Source organism: Caloenas nicobarica, chromosome 10, assembly GCF_036013445.1.
Source record: "Caloenas nicobarica isolate bCalNic1 chromosome 10, bCalNic1.hap1, whole genome shotgun sequence".
Taxonomy (NCBI): Eukaryota; Metazoa; Chordata; class Aves; order Columbiformes; family Columbidae; genus Caloenas; species Caloenas nicobarica.
Window position 1 is genome coordinate 22,282,501 of NC_088254.1, and position 15,007 is coordinate 22,297,507.

General features: G+C 41.4%; 1 protein-coding gene across 1 annotated transcript in view; it reads left to right on the forward strand.

Moving 5' to 3' along the window:
* The window catches only part of MAP2K5 (mitogen-activated protein kinase kinase 5), a 125,687-nt gene that overhangs the window by 96,023 nt on the left and 14,657 nt on the right, over positions 1-15,007 (forward strand). Inside the window, exons 20-21 of the mRNA XM_065641996.1 lie at positions 8,676-8,737; positions 10,988-11,033. Of these exons, the coding sequence (XP_065498068.1) occupies positions 8,676-8,737; positions 10,988-11,033 (108 nt within the window). The remainder of the gene's footprint in view (positions 1-8,675; positions 8,738-10,987; positions 11,034-15,007) is intronic.

The window sequence follows — 15,007 nt, forward strand, 5'->3', positions numbered from 1 at the left end:
ATTTACTTGTAGAAATTCTACAGAATGAATAAGTGATTTGAGAAGCAAGATAATTTAGCAGAAGAATGTCAGGCACGGTTCTTCTCAAATCACAGTAAACTATGCCTGACTTCTGTTGCTGTCGTTAAATTATGTTATTGGACTTTTGACGGCATTGGTTCTGGGTTTATTATTTTTTAATGGCAAAATTAGTGAGAAGCATTGTGTGAATAGGATATATGCCTGCCAGGACCGTTAGTTTTTAACATGTGGTAACTTATAGTGAAATCTGATCCAGCATAAGACACGCTCATTTAAGCAACAGTCCTAATCGTAGCAGCATCCCCCACCACGGTAAGACTCCTGCTTCTGGTCCAACCAAAGCTGAGGCTAAACTAGTTGTTAATGTAGTTCATCCTGCAAAACAGCCAGCAATAACGGCACTCTGCTGGTTTGTGAGAGCTGAGAGTAATTTATTATTCTAGCGCTCAACTTAGTTTGTGTCCAACTCACCGCGATGTTGCGTGGGAAGCACTGAATCCCGATGGCAAGGGCGCGCGTGGCTTGCTGTGCGGACGGGCTTTCCAGAAACGCTGCGACACGAAGGGGAATCAAGGCCTGCTGGAAGCAGGAGCCACTGCCGGCCTCGGAAGGTGTCCTAGACGTGGCCCTGCATTTCCTGATCATGCAGCCAAAGAATTTGCAATGCAATCTACTCAGCAACAGGATTATGCTACAAAAGCGTTAGGTGCATTTAAAAAAAAACGAACCCAAAACACAATCATTTTTGTCATCGGAATCAGTTCCAGGTGATAATTTAAAAATACAAACGCCAGAGCCCCAGAATAATACCATTAACATTGCAGACCGCAGAAATCATGCGTTGCAGAAACACAGGCCACCTCATTTCACTTGGTGGGTTGACTCCGAAACCTAAAGATTGCAGGTAAAATCAGTTTGCTTTTTAACCTTTCTTGCTGCTCAGTCTCAGAACACCTCCTGTGGTTGTTGGGGTTTTTTTCTTAGCTGCAAAAAAGTCTTCACTGTTCTCCCTGCTCAGCCCCCAAATCCCCAGCAGCCTCCCAGACAACCTGCATGGTCCAGTTAAGTGTTCTCTTTGCTGCATGTCTGCGAGAGTCACTCGATCAATCAAATTCCACTTCCAAGCAGAGATTAAGAAACCATAGCCTTGATTATAATTCTGCATTTTCCTTTTAATGCGTTAGAAAATGTTCAATTTAAAAGGTAAAGGAGGGTACTCTACATTTTCGGTTTGGTAAGCAGTGGGTTACTGGGCTCTGCAGCAAAATGCGGGGTTAGGTTTTGGGGAAAATCAGAGCTCTGATTTTTGTGTATTTTTGCATTCCTTGCAGTCAGTTGCAAAGTGGAATCGTTTTCAAGATTTTTCCAACCTATAGTTACTCATTTCCCTGTTACCTTGTTGTCAAAACGTACTATGTAGGAAATTACTGTTTAGTTACCTCTTCAGCCATATTCCAGACACGGTATTTCCACAGCCTTCTAAAAACGTCATTTTCCTGATGGCCAGTCGGGTCGGCGGGCAGTAACGCACCTTTCGGTGATTGCAGCTTGTGCGCGAAGGTCCCAAAAGACCGAACCCGACAGGTCGGCGTTTTTCTGCGTGTCGGCTTCCCAGCTTTTCCATCCCGTGGTTTTTGGCTTTCGAGGTTGGACAGACCAAACCTGCACCACGGACGCAGCCGGCCGGCAACCCTCCTGGCTTAAGTGACTCCTTTACATTTTCCTTAAGCTCTCCAGGGCTATTTTGTTTGACCTTTATTTAGTTAGAGTATCCCTTCTAGGAAAGCAATTATTGGCAGCCCCTTGGGTGGTTGCTGGAAAGCGGGTTTCGCTGTACTGGAGCAGTTGTGGTCACAAGCTCTGTAGTTAAGCATCAGCTCTGGTTTCTAACCCTTTCTTCTTCAGAACCTGAAATAAATTAATTTTGGTTTCCATAGCTCGTCTCAGGGTAATAGTGACTTCAATGTTGGGTTCGGCTTTTTTTTTTTTTTTTAAACTGTATTGAATCAGGGAGGAAAAGAACTCAATTTTGTCCATCAGTTTTAGTTAAATCGTTGTATTATTGCAATTACATTTGAAGCTCAAGGAGTGAAGACTCCAAGAGCAAATCCTATTTTTACAAACAGGAGGCACCGTTGAAAAACCTGCCTATTTTGATGAGCCGGGCAGAAATTTAAAAGAAAAATTAATTAGTCGTACGTGTGAATCCTTACTGTGATAGCTTCATGAGTACGTAGTGAGAAGCTTTCTGTGAGTTTCCTGAGCAGTTCTGCTCAGTGCCCCCACAGACACTCGGTCTCACAAGACTGCAGTTTAATTGAGCTCAAGGACTTCACAAACTCCACAAATCAAATACTTCTCTTTTTTTTTTCATTGTAAATTAGTCCTCTAGAAACATTTAGCAGCCTCAGTCAATGCTAGTCTAGTGTTGATGCTGAGCTATGAAGCATTTCAGTGCCAGTAAATTTTGAAATTTTCCGACGGAAGAAAATAACTTGGCTTAATAGATGTATCCTATGTAGTTGTTTCTATTCCCTTCTTTTTTTACCTGGTTAAATATATTCCTCTATTTATTGCTGTTGCATAGCCTTAAAAATTCCCAGGATGTTCAGCTTGATCAAATAACACAATGAAGACCGTTGCCTCTCGAGTGCTGAATTTTTTAACCTCATGCATCAGTGCTACATTTTGCTACGTCTATAAATGAAGTAGAAAACTTCAAAAGCTGAAACAAGGATTTGTTTTTTCTTTGGGAATTTTGCTTTAGATTCTCATGTGTTGATTTAAATGTATGAACAGCTATATTTAACTCAGAAAATTTCTGGAGTTTTGAAGATTTCTGTGCAAGAAAAGCCGGTGTGAGGATATACACACGTGTGTGCGCGCGTGTGTACAAACTCACCACAATTTGTCGTGTGGATAAGTTGGTTTAGGGTATATTCTTATTGAGACAGAAACTGTGACCTTACTAGTGTATGAGATTCAGAGACTTATATAGGAACAAGGTAAAACCACAGGTAGGAATTGCTGAATAATTACCTTTAGACCAACCTGAGCAAGAACCTTCCCAAGAGGGCAAGCTCATTTAATGGTTCCTAAAACTCAATCTTGTGGATGTCAATGGTCATGCTTGATTATTTGCAGCAGTGTTTTATGAAAAAGCAATAAAAATGCATTGGGAGTGTACAGAGGAAAAAGGGAACAATAAATGGTTTGAGTTTTTTTCAATGGGGTCCCTTCGGTGTGAGCAGGTAGAGGCTGCGTTTCATGCTGCTGTGCCTTAGCTATTTGAAATGTGCGTGTGTATCTACCCACAACACCGCTGTGCTCTGCTGCCTTATGATCGACAAGAGACCAGCAACGAGAGGAAAAAATTCTGATGTTTGCTTTAGAGAGAAAGCAATTACAGTTACGGTTAAAGGATTAACCTGTTTTTCCAGCTAGCTGTACGCTTATCTGCAAGGCCCTTCGGAGAGCCCCACTAACAAGTACAAAGCTTGGCGAGAGGTAGAAAATGTCATGTCATACGTTCTAGATTATTCCTGATGTTAATTACACTCTGCCGCTTCTTTCCATCCCTCTTCTGGGCTCTGAAAAAAATATTCTGCAGTAGCAAATGCTGCAAAAGTGACAACCGAATAGCCCCAAGTATGTACTGAGTTGTTTAACCAGAAGCATCTCCATGTGTTCGGTACGAATGTAGGTTACGCGTACGTGATGTTTTCAAGAACTTGGGGAGCAGGTAGCGCAGCTGAGAGAATAGCCGGTTCTGCGGCGGTTTGAGGTGTTAAAGGTAGGCTGAGCGTTTCGGTGGATAAAACACCGGCCTCTCGACCTTGGTTCGCGTCCAGCTAAGAGATCTGGAAATAAATGAGTTTACTGCTGACACTCCAATCCCAGCAGACGAAACTTCACACCAAGATGCTCCCGCGTATAATTTGTCACATTTGGCATCTGCTACTAAGAAAAGAGCAAGAAGCGACCTGGCGCGGAGGTGTAATCGTCGCTCACCTTCCTGCTGGGGGTGGGACAATCCAGAAATTCTTTCAAGTCGGGGCCTCTGAGCCACCTCCAGACATCGCTGTCTTCTGCAAACTTGTTACTTGTAGGAAATCACCTGCCATTAGGTTTGTGTGGGGCTTTTGAAGTAGATTGGCTGGAAAGTCAGAAATGGATTTTTTTTTTTTTTTTTTTTTTTTTTTTTAGGAATGCAGTAAAAGAAAGTTGTCCTTGTAGGAGTAAATCTCAACATGTACAATATTGTAATTTGCTGGTCTCGTTTGAAACAGCTCGGTAACTGCAGTGCATTTATTACGCGTAATTGCTCCTGGCAGCATTTCTGGTGCATCTAAAACTTAAGTTTGCCTGGGAAAAAAAAAAAATATTAAAAAAATCAAAATTTGGCAACAAAGTAAAATGCAACCACTATATAAAAACACGTGTATTCTTTGAAAGCTTTAGTAAAAGAGGAGCCAGAGTGCATAAAAATTCTTTAATCCTGGAGATTTTTAGGCGGAAGTGATAAGCCAGAAATGCTTTGTTGGCACACGCGTTATTTATTAAATACTGCCACTTCAGCGTCAATGGACGAGTTGCAGAATAGGAGTATCTACCCAGAGGAGATGATAATTTCCAAGACAGGGTGTGCTGGGGAAACCCAGAGGAGAGAGGAGCTGGAGTTTGGTTTGCTGGGTTCTGCTAACTCCCCTCCTGTGGCCATCGAGCCATAGGACCATGGCATTTCCTTCTGCACAAGCCTTCCCAGCGAGGAGAGAGCACTGCAAAACAGCAATAGCTGTGGGACACAGGGAAATGTAACCCTTTGCAGAGAGGGAGTTAGTGGAGAAGGGTGAAATCTACTTGCACTGAGAATCAGAATTGTAGAATCATAGAACCCCAGGTTCAAAGGGATCACAAGGATCATCTGGTCCAACTTTTCTTGGCAAAAACACAGTCTAGACAAGCTGGCCCAAAATACCAAGGTTTGATCTTAACACATAGCTGGGGGCTTTGCCTTTTTGAAGGTTTTAGGGAGAAAGCTGTATTTGCTGATGTTTCCTGTTACAGGGAGATCGTGGGTTTTCTCTTTCTTCAGAACGGATGTGATACATCTCAGACTTCCGGTTGCTCTGAGAAAATGTTTCACTCTCAAGAAACTGTCTATTGGGGTAAGACCTCTGAAGGTGTGTAAATCACAGGATGCTGTCGGTGTATGTTGCCAGTCAAGAAATACTCCCAAATTTCACAGACATGAGAGTGTTTCCAAAGAAAATAAGCAACTCAGAGCTGTATCTGTTGAATTTGTATCTTGAGTTTGTCCGGGTAAACCTCCAAAAGAGGGGAAGGGTGCCTTATCCATATTTATTTGTGAGTTTGCTGAACGTTATTCATTTCCTGAGCCTCAGCAGCATCTTTGCTACTGCTCTGCTTAGCGGGAGCGAACAGATCAGGAGACATTTCAGTTAATGGGTTTGAGAGAGAGGTGAAGATAATGCTTGAACCTGTAACTCAAGCTCTTGTTGCATAGGTTGCAAAGGGTTGGTTGACTTCTGGACAGACTATTCGGTGGTTCATTCTTCCTTTCTTCCGACCTGTGGAGAAAAAAAGATACAGACAGTTATGTTATCACTCCCTTCAAAAGAGGATGCTTTTGGAGGGATTGTCTCAGTATTCTCATTCTCAGGTCTTCATTTAGATAATACGAGTTCCCCGAACTCCGTGGAAGTCAATAGGGTTTATACCAGAGCCTTGGCACTCTATAAATTAAATATTAGGAGCAGTGTTTGAAGTTTAAAGCCCTCCCTCCTCCCGCTAGCTCCGATTTTCTGCTGCTGTGCTTTTTTCTTTATGCCTGAGCACCTTGCTGACAAGTGCTAATAACAAAATGCCAAGAGAGGGTCCAGTTGGAGTTACCACACATTAAACATTCTGAACTTGTCCTTTTGCTCATAGATTGTGCATAATTAATAATTAAACGGTTTCAGTTGTAATGGGTTGACCTTCTTGAACTGTTCATTATTCACAAGGCAAAGGCATCACTCAAACTTCTTTTTCCTCTTGCCCTTCCCCGTTCTCTCTGTGTGTGCACAGTTCGGCTGGGTTTGAGAAAGCAGAGGCTGATCTTCTTGTCTCCTGCAGCAGACCTGGCTTGCGGAATGTTACTTGGATGCTTAGGGCAATACCCAGTTGTGGGAATAAGGTGCCTGGGGGTGTAAGAGGCCAGTGGTGGTGAGAGCCTGGCCCAGGTACCCAGAGAGGTGGTGGCTGAACCATCCCTGGAGACATCCCAGGCCAGGCTGGACGGGGCTCTGAGCAACCTGAGCTGGTGCAGATGTCCCTGCTCGTGGCAGGGGGGGCGCTGGGGGGGCTGGGGAGGGCCCTACAACCCCAACCATCCTGTGATTCCATGAACCCTGATGCCAGCTTAGCCTGGGGTAGCCAAAGTGAAACGCTGGTGCTTTCAGAGCCTTTCACCAGCTGCTCCTCCCCTCCCACAATGAAGTTTCACTCTATCATGGGTCCGTTGTCTCTTTGTGATTGCAGAAATTATCACCTACCAAATGAGTGTGAAGTGCCGTCCGCCTGCCCTGTTGCCCGGCGTGGACTGGCACGAGCTCCTCACTTAGATTTTATTTAAAATAAACAGCGGGGGTAGGTTGCTGGGCAGAGCCAGTTCTCTGGAGAATGGGTTCTGATCACTTTGTCCTGCAGTTTTCAAAATGATCTATAATTTTTATGTATAACATAAACGTATGATTAATATATATTGTTTTGAAAACTATATCTATAATTCTTCCCCGTTCTGCTTTGAGTCTGTTCCACCTGGGAAAGTGGCTTTTGCCACTTCAGGTACAAGCCCAGGAAGGTTCTGCTGGAGAAGAGAAAATGATGGGGAGAGGCAAAACCTGCTGGCTCCAAGCCTGACGTTTTGCTCTGCGCTTTCTGTATGAATAATTTTCATGCGCGGTTCTTTGAAGTGGAGAAAGTTTAATTGTGCTGCTTATTTCCTTGTGTTCCGTCCACTCTCCAGTGGAAACCTTCCTATATTGATGTCATTTATAAGTTTAGAAACAATAGCCTCACCCTCACCCGGTCTAAGTTCAAAGAGAATTTGGGCATGTTATATCAAACGCTCCTTGTATTTAAGGGAAGTCTTTGAAAATTGTCAAGCAATTTTGGCTTCTCCTTTTACTCTTCAGTTACTTTTGATTTAATTGTATTTTCCAGCAGTTTCCAATTGTTTGAATTGGAAACAAAGCCTTAATAAGAGTTCTAGTTAATTTTCTGTCTTGTAATTACCGATCTCATTTTTCTGATAATTGGCCACAGCAATTATATGTATATTTACTAATCACATAGGAGGCTCTGCAGTCGTGTCTATCTGCCACCATTGATAATGGCACACACATTGCAGAGGTGCTTTTATCATCTTCTTTTTTCCACTACATCAAAGCTATTTCCTCGCGTTCTCAATAATGAATACATGCATGCATTTGACACAGTTGTGTGCTAGAGAAATTGTTTGGCTCCCACCAAATGCTGCACGCTCCGAGTTTCTTGCCTGCAGCGCTGGAAGGTTGTATGTAATGATATATTGCTCATCCAAATGGCCAAAGCACTCCAAAGCACAGTGAGATTAAAATAAGTCATTCCTTTGTTAATTTAAATAGGTGCATGTATCATACTTTGCAGGGTACTTTGTGTAGGGATGTCAGGGAGGAAAAAAGCCGCCGAAAGGTATTTTTAATAGCAAATGAGAATAGATGAGAATGGAGTCATTTGCAGCTGCCTGTTTTATGTGGCTCTCTTGTTCCAACTGTAGGTCTAATGAGATGACACTGTTAAAGTACTCTGCAGTGTAATTTCATTACATCCTGAGCTGTTACACCATAAACACAGTGGAGCTCTCTGTCATTCTTGGAAAAACTCCTAAATTCGTAAAGCTCTTCTTTGCAAATGGTGGTGCTGTTTGTGCCCTGTTTGTATTTTTTTATTTTTTCTTGTGCTCTTAATTTTTTTTATTTCGTTTTTGTTTTCTTCCATAAATACTGGGTGGTTATTTTCTGCCACTAGGCTGGGGAATCCTGCATATTTTTTTTGCTCCTAAAAATTCTTGCGCCTTTTAAATCTAGAACAGACAGCATGTAAGCACAGCCTCTAAAATGAATAAGTGTAAATAAACATGAGTGTAAATAAATAGCAAATGCAGTGAAAGAAACAAAGGTCAACACAAGAATAATTTCACAGCTCTTTGTTAATTACAAGACCATTTGTGTGTTACTTAAATAATCATTAATTTCTCATTTACACTTTCCCTACCTTCCTTTTTACCCTGTGGCTATCATTGTCCTTTTTTCACCTCCCCTCAGTGTCTTTCCACATGTTTTTACCCATTGTGTAATACTCATTAGTTGAAATTCAGTGTTTTATAACACATTCTCAGAAGAATTTGTACCTTTCTCCCTCAAATTCGCTGTGTGAAAAGGGGGCTTTGTTGCTTCTGAGGTGTGTTTATTTCCTTTTTAAAAATTTTTTTAATTGTCGTTGTCGCTGTTGTGTTACTCTTAAAAATTTTTTTATATATATATACGTATATGTTTATAAAATGATCCTCTTTCCTTCTGACTCTGCTTCTCGTTTCAATCCAATGGCAGGAGTCGCCCGTCCTTCCAGCCGGGGAGTTCTCGGAGCCATTTGTACACTTCATCACTCAATGGTAAGCTCGGTTTGCAAACATGCCATGCCCTCAATGTAAATGATACATGCCATTAACTCCGCCGCTCGGCGAGACCTTATGGCTTTTCCTTGCATCCTTTCGGAGAGAAGAGGGACTTGGGGGCCTTGGGCAGATGGGGCAGCAAAGCTAAGCAAACTGTTTAAATTATGTAAACGTTATTTACACAAAGGGTCGTAAAAGTACTTACAAGGGGTTTTCCTCTTTTAATAAACCCGCCCGGAGTGTGGGTGCAGTCTCGTGTTCCGAGACCCTTCAGAATTCATTGGGGGGTAAGAAGGCTGCAAAGACTCGTGTATGTAACATCATTATTCAGGGCTTTTAAAAATATTACTTATAAAATTCCCTCAATGTGTAGAAAGGCAGGCAGCCTTGATTAATTCATTGGCTTTTCAGTAAGTAATTTTTACTGAGGGTTGTATTTTAAAACACACCACTGGGTATATTTTCTTTCCTTAAAACTGAATAGTTCATTGAAAACCTTTTAAATTCAAGGAGGACTGGCAAGAGGAGGAATTTGTAGAATAACGAATACAATTCTTGAGTGACTAGAGAATAAAAATCTTGAGGGTTAGCTCTCCTAAAGAAACAAAGTGAAGGGCAATTTTTTTTAACTGTCTCAGACTGCCTCAAAAAAAAAAAAAAAAGGCAGAAGAAACAAGCTTGAATTTTGCACAAACGTGAAGCGTTTGAGGGAGAAGCATCCCTCCTCCCATCGTGCGCTTCCAGGGCTGCGCCAAATCAGACGGAGCCGTCGGCGTGTGGCATCGCCGGGGATCCGGCCCAGGGGATCGTCCTCAGCAAAAACGCGGTCCCAAAGCCCTTGACCCCTCCCAGTTCTATACATTGGGCTATACAGCACTCCCAGGGTCTCTGCTGTATGGCAGGGCCGCTGCAGGAGCAGGCGTCCAAATAAAATTGAATTTCGAATACGTAGCATAGGAGAAGGTGCCTCTCAGGGCTGACGTAGTACGTAACAAATAACACAGGCACAAAAAGCCGTCTGATTATCAGTTAATTAAAGTAACTAAATAATTAAAGTTTGTGTAACATAGGCCTCCCTTTTCAATGGTTTCAGTTTACAAAGAGCCACGCGATTCAGAGGGTTCTGCAGCAACTACCTGGTGTGCGTGGAGCTCTGGGCTTTTTATCCCTGCAAAAAAAATGACGACAGACCGTTTAAAAAAAAAAAAATCTCATTGAGGCAGAGGGAGGGATAACCTGTGTTAAAATTTCCACAGATGTCAAACTGAAGCATAACCGATGGTGGTTAATAGCCTTGTTTTCCCTGGGGACGCAGCTACTTTGGACTGTCAGATTAGAACCGCTCCCAACCTGCTCGGCGGGCAGCTTGGCCTTATTGGAGGTGCTGGTAGTTATTTGTAGGGAAGGTAAATTGTATCATTAATACCTTTGATTTACAGCACGGATCATCTGGTGGTTTAGATATAGTGTTATACTGGCTGTACGTTTTAGCGGGAGGCGTTACTGTTTAAAACAAGCACATAAGAAACTATGTACTATTTAAGCAATCAATTCCTAATAAGTATAAGAGATGTCAAGTGAACGGCGTATCAGACTTTATGACTTTATGCCCATTATGCCATGAACACTGGCTGTTTGGATGTAATCCAATTAGTCGGGAGGCAGCTCCTGATGGTCACCCCTGTGCCACGCTATTGTGCTCCTTCACGCAGCTCAGCGCAGCCTTCGATAGCTAATTGCACCTGTTGCATGGAAAACTAGGACTATTTGGATGAGAAACATGATCTTATAAACAGGTTAATGCTGTGTAATGAACTATCACCCTGCAGTGTAATGGAAATAAATGTGAAAAAATTAAGGTAGAAACCCCAGGGTATTGCATGTTCTCCTGAAGCTGTTTAGAGTTAAATTTCCCACCTGTTCGTATAATACTTTGTGTTGAGCTATGTAATAATCCCTAGCAAAATCAGAATCAACTTACTGTGCATTCTGAGCTGACTAGTTTTCCATAATCTGTATATTTACACATTTTCATGGTTACAAACAGTGTAAACCACCATGTCCCATAAGGGAGGGATGGGAGGGAAGGAAGAAATCCATTAACATTTTGGCTACTTCTATCAGCACATGATAAGAAATATATTGAAATTCTTCGCTCTGGGTTAAAAGAGGGTATGTTCGCTATTTAAGCAAGTAGAATAAACGAGCAGTTGTTTATATATGAACGTTTTGTTTTATGACACATAGCATGAAAAAGCAACCAAAGGAAAGGCCAGCACCTGAAGATTTAATGGTGAGTGAAACTTCAGAGCCCCTCAATATGTATTTGTCTGTGAATACTTTTTATCTATGTATATAGAAATATATCAGCTTTTTTCTGCATTTTTCGGTATGTACAAATTCAAATCTGAACTCTTTCTTGCTTCTGCAGCAATTACACGTTTACAGAGAGCACACACACCAAGGGTGGAATTCTGATTCCACTGGAGTTAATGGGTATTTTGCTGTTACATTCACCGCGGCCAAAGCTTCACTTGTCATTTGGGGACTTAATACAGAACTTCCACAGCCAGTATCAAGTTTCAATCAAAACCATTTTGATGCTTAATACACAGTTTTTTCAGTGTGTATGTCCAGGGATTACAGGTCAATGTAGGTCACTCTTTGTCGTCGTTTGCCAGTCTTAACCTTTCAAAATCTGAAGATCAAAACCAGAGGATATGGCCAAAATAGTGTATTTTTAGCGAAATGCGGGAGCCAGTGTTTTCACTTATATGCATGTAAATTGAAATTAGATTTGCTACAGAAGGTTGAGTTAATACGTAGCTTTGGTGTGTCCATCGAAGGGCTCTCAGAGTTGGAATCTGGGCTCAGACACGGCTGCTTCTGCTTGCAATTGGCATTTTTCAGGAACGCAGGAATAGGTACCTGCTCTCTAGCTGGTCCCTTGTGACTGTGCACTTAGCGCAGAGTGCTGTCTTGACTGGTTTTTAAGCAGCTAGACGAATACTATATCAAACCATTATTACAAATATTTACAGTAACATATTGTAGATAAGAGTCGTGGTCCCCTCTGACTTGCATCAAATATCTTTGATTTTTAAATGTTTCGTTACTTTTCTTTATATGCTATGTTTCCTGTAACTTGAAGGTTTCTGGAAAATAACTTATTTTCTGTGCATGAAATATCTAGGAATAATTGTAACAGATTTTAACAAGATAAGGACACGTTTGCATTGTCTCATTTCTTACTTTCCTGCTGCGAGCTGCAAGTAGAATAAACAAGTGTTTCTATTGCAGCTATTCTCTAGTTAAAGGCTAATCTCTGAAGATGCCCTGGGGCAGATATCTCACAATCCAGACTAGTCTCAATTTAGATCCTGGTTAGGAAAGTATTTAACTGTGAATCTAATTTTAAGGATATTAACTTCAATAGATCTACATTGGAAATTAGCCACCTGCTTAAATACCTTGGTAAAATGGGGCCTTAAAGTTTATCAGAGCCCCTTCACTTTGTGGTGTTACGTCTCATATGAAAGGCTCACACTGCCTTATTTTGTCTTTTTTTATTAACTTTTGATGGTTGGGGAATTCTTGCAGTTAGTCACATCTGAGAAAACTTGGAACAGGTTCTAGAGACGTAGACACATTTACCTTGTGCACTATTATGCCATGGCTGGATAGCTTAGCTATTAAAACAACGGAATAGGGTTTCATAAAACCTATATCTGTTTGTAAATGCATGTTTCAGTGATGCAATAGGCCTGCCACTTATAAATAAAACATCTGCAGATCCACAGACCCCCATACGTATATCTGTATGTTTGTAAGCAATAACACCACTCCAGGGTGTAGAGTCATAAAAATAAGGCCAAAGGGTGAGTGCCTGCAGTACCAGGGAAGTGCACAGATTTATCTTTACAAGTACATGCCCTGGAGTGTGCTAGTCCCCTCTTAAGGAGGTATTTTGTAAAATAATTTTAAAACTATAGCAGCTCAGGAAAAAAAAAAAAAAAGGCAGCACCTTCCTACTTAAAAAAAAAAAATCTTTTGTTTAGTGCATTTTTTTTCCCCCATGCTACTTTCTATTCAATTATAAATGAACTTGCAACAACAAGTACTAAAGCATGGAGTAGACTGGTGCTGGAATAAAGAGGTGACCCGGTCCTTGCCGGCCGTGTGCTGACCCTCACAACCTGCCCTGAATTCCATCCCGACGGGCTCAGAGCAGCCGGCACTTTTCTGTAACAAACCCACTATTAGCTCAGGAGTTGCTCTTCAGTCAAGCCCTTTACACTCTTGCACTTCCCTAGTCTTGTCAAGGAGCACTTTATTTATACACCTCATATATACCTTAGCATATATATGCACACACATAATATGTCTGTACCTATCTGTACAGATGTGTATATAAATTACCATACTTTGGAAAACAGGGCCAGAATAAAAGCTGTTAAATACCCTTTGAATTCTATAATTACCGACCGCAATATCCTTCCTAATTCCACGTCACCAGTTTCCAAAACCTCTGTTATAATTGTGCCGGATGTCTCCCTGTTAACTCTCAGAGTGGGCCGAGTGATGCACATGCTATCAGTGAAATCCTGAACTTGTCAAGGTCAGTTTACTGTTGATTTAAATCAGAGCAGGATTTTACCTTGTTCATTGGGTTTGGGGTTGGTTTTGGTTTTGTTTTAGGGAGTTTTTTAAAAATTTAATTCCATTTTATTTTTTTTTATTTAGAAGAAATGTCCTAGCAAGGATGGAAGTTGTAAACACGTAATCATCGTTAGCTTCAAACAAACCAGTGGTATGCAGGCTTTCTCCCCTATGGACATCAACCGTATGGAAGTCACTATTTTGTAACCAATTTAGTATAATTAAAGACTCAAAGCAAAATGAAAGGAGAAGAACATCAATCTTCTTCTGCTCTCCTGGTAGTCGGTGAATTGTTAAATGCATTTTAAGAGCAGACTAACAATACCCGGAGTGCCAGATTGGCAGCTCCAGTGAAGTCAGAGGGTTACATCAGGGATGGATTTCCCACGTCTATCATGTTACGAAGCCCTTTTTTATAAAAGACAGTATGCACATTTTGTCAGAAAACAGGGCCAAAGCCAAGGCTGTATGAAATTCCTGGGCAAAGCCAGGCTTTCTGGTACCATAGGTATTCTTGTGCAAGCGAACTCCAAATTTCCATATCAGCTGGTGAAAATCAGGTTCCCGCATTTACACTCGGTCACTAAGCCCTTTCTTCCGTATACCCATCCACAAAACAAGATATAAAATTGGTTTTTCTGTGTGTACATAATTAAGGATTTAATTGTTTCAAAGTATTTCAAATTAACAGACTTTTTCCACGGGAGTGGAAAAAAAAAGTAATTTCACCACGCAATGGGAAAATTGTCCGTCCAAGGAAAGGAGCAATCCTTATAATTCACCGGTGGTTATTCTGCAGCTTGTGCTTACAGTGGCTGCTCTTTTGTCTTGCTCTTGTTTGTTCCCTCTCCAAAAGAGAAGGGCAGACAGTCAATTAAATTGAACGTACTCCCATTTCAGCACCAGGGAAATCTGCACAACATTGTGGCATATTCCTCTGTCTCTTCTCTCCACTTCCAACAAGAAAAGGAAAATCCTAACAAGTTTTCTGTATATATATATATATATTTTTTTTTCCTCCCGTGAACTTTCAGTTTTCATTTAAAACATGGAGTTTCATTTAAAACGTGGCTCCCACACAGACGTACGTGTATATTTAGCGTGATGTGAGGCTGTGGGTAAGGTTCAAACTCCCACTTGTGCTGCTGTCTGGGTGGGCAGCCGCAGGTTTGGCTCAGGAGCCGTACATCTGACTGTATTTACGGTATTTTTCAGAAGCTTTCCATTCTAAGCTCTATTTAATGGAATCTATGCATAGTAAGTAATCAGGTCAGAGAGAAGCAACATCCCCTGTTTGAGATCAATCGCTGGCTAATACTTTATCTAGGCCACTTTATTATCTCATGCTGATTCCATTCCCATTCTCCTCCTCCTTTGTAGCATGCACTTCAGCTGTGGTAAAAGTACGTATCGCATACATATTAAAAACATATACCCATTCTATCTGTATGTAAATGTGTGAGACACAGCTGGATATTGCAGGAGTTTGATTTACTAATAGTTATTATCTGTTCTAGCTGTTCAGAGGCAAAGAGAGTTTCAGAAAACAAGCTAGCGCAGAAATTGCCTTTATGATATCACTATCCTGCTTTGGTAATTGTTTAAAAT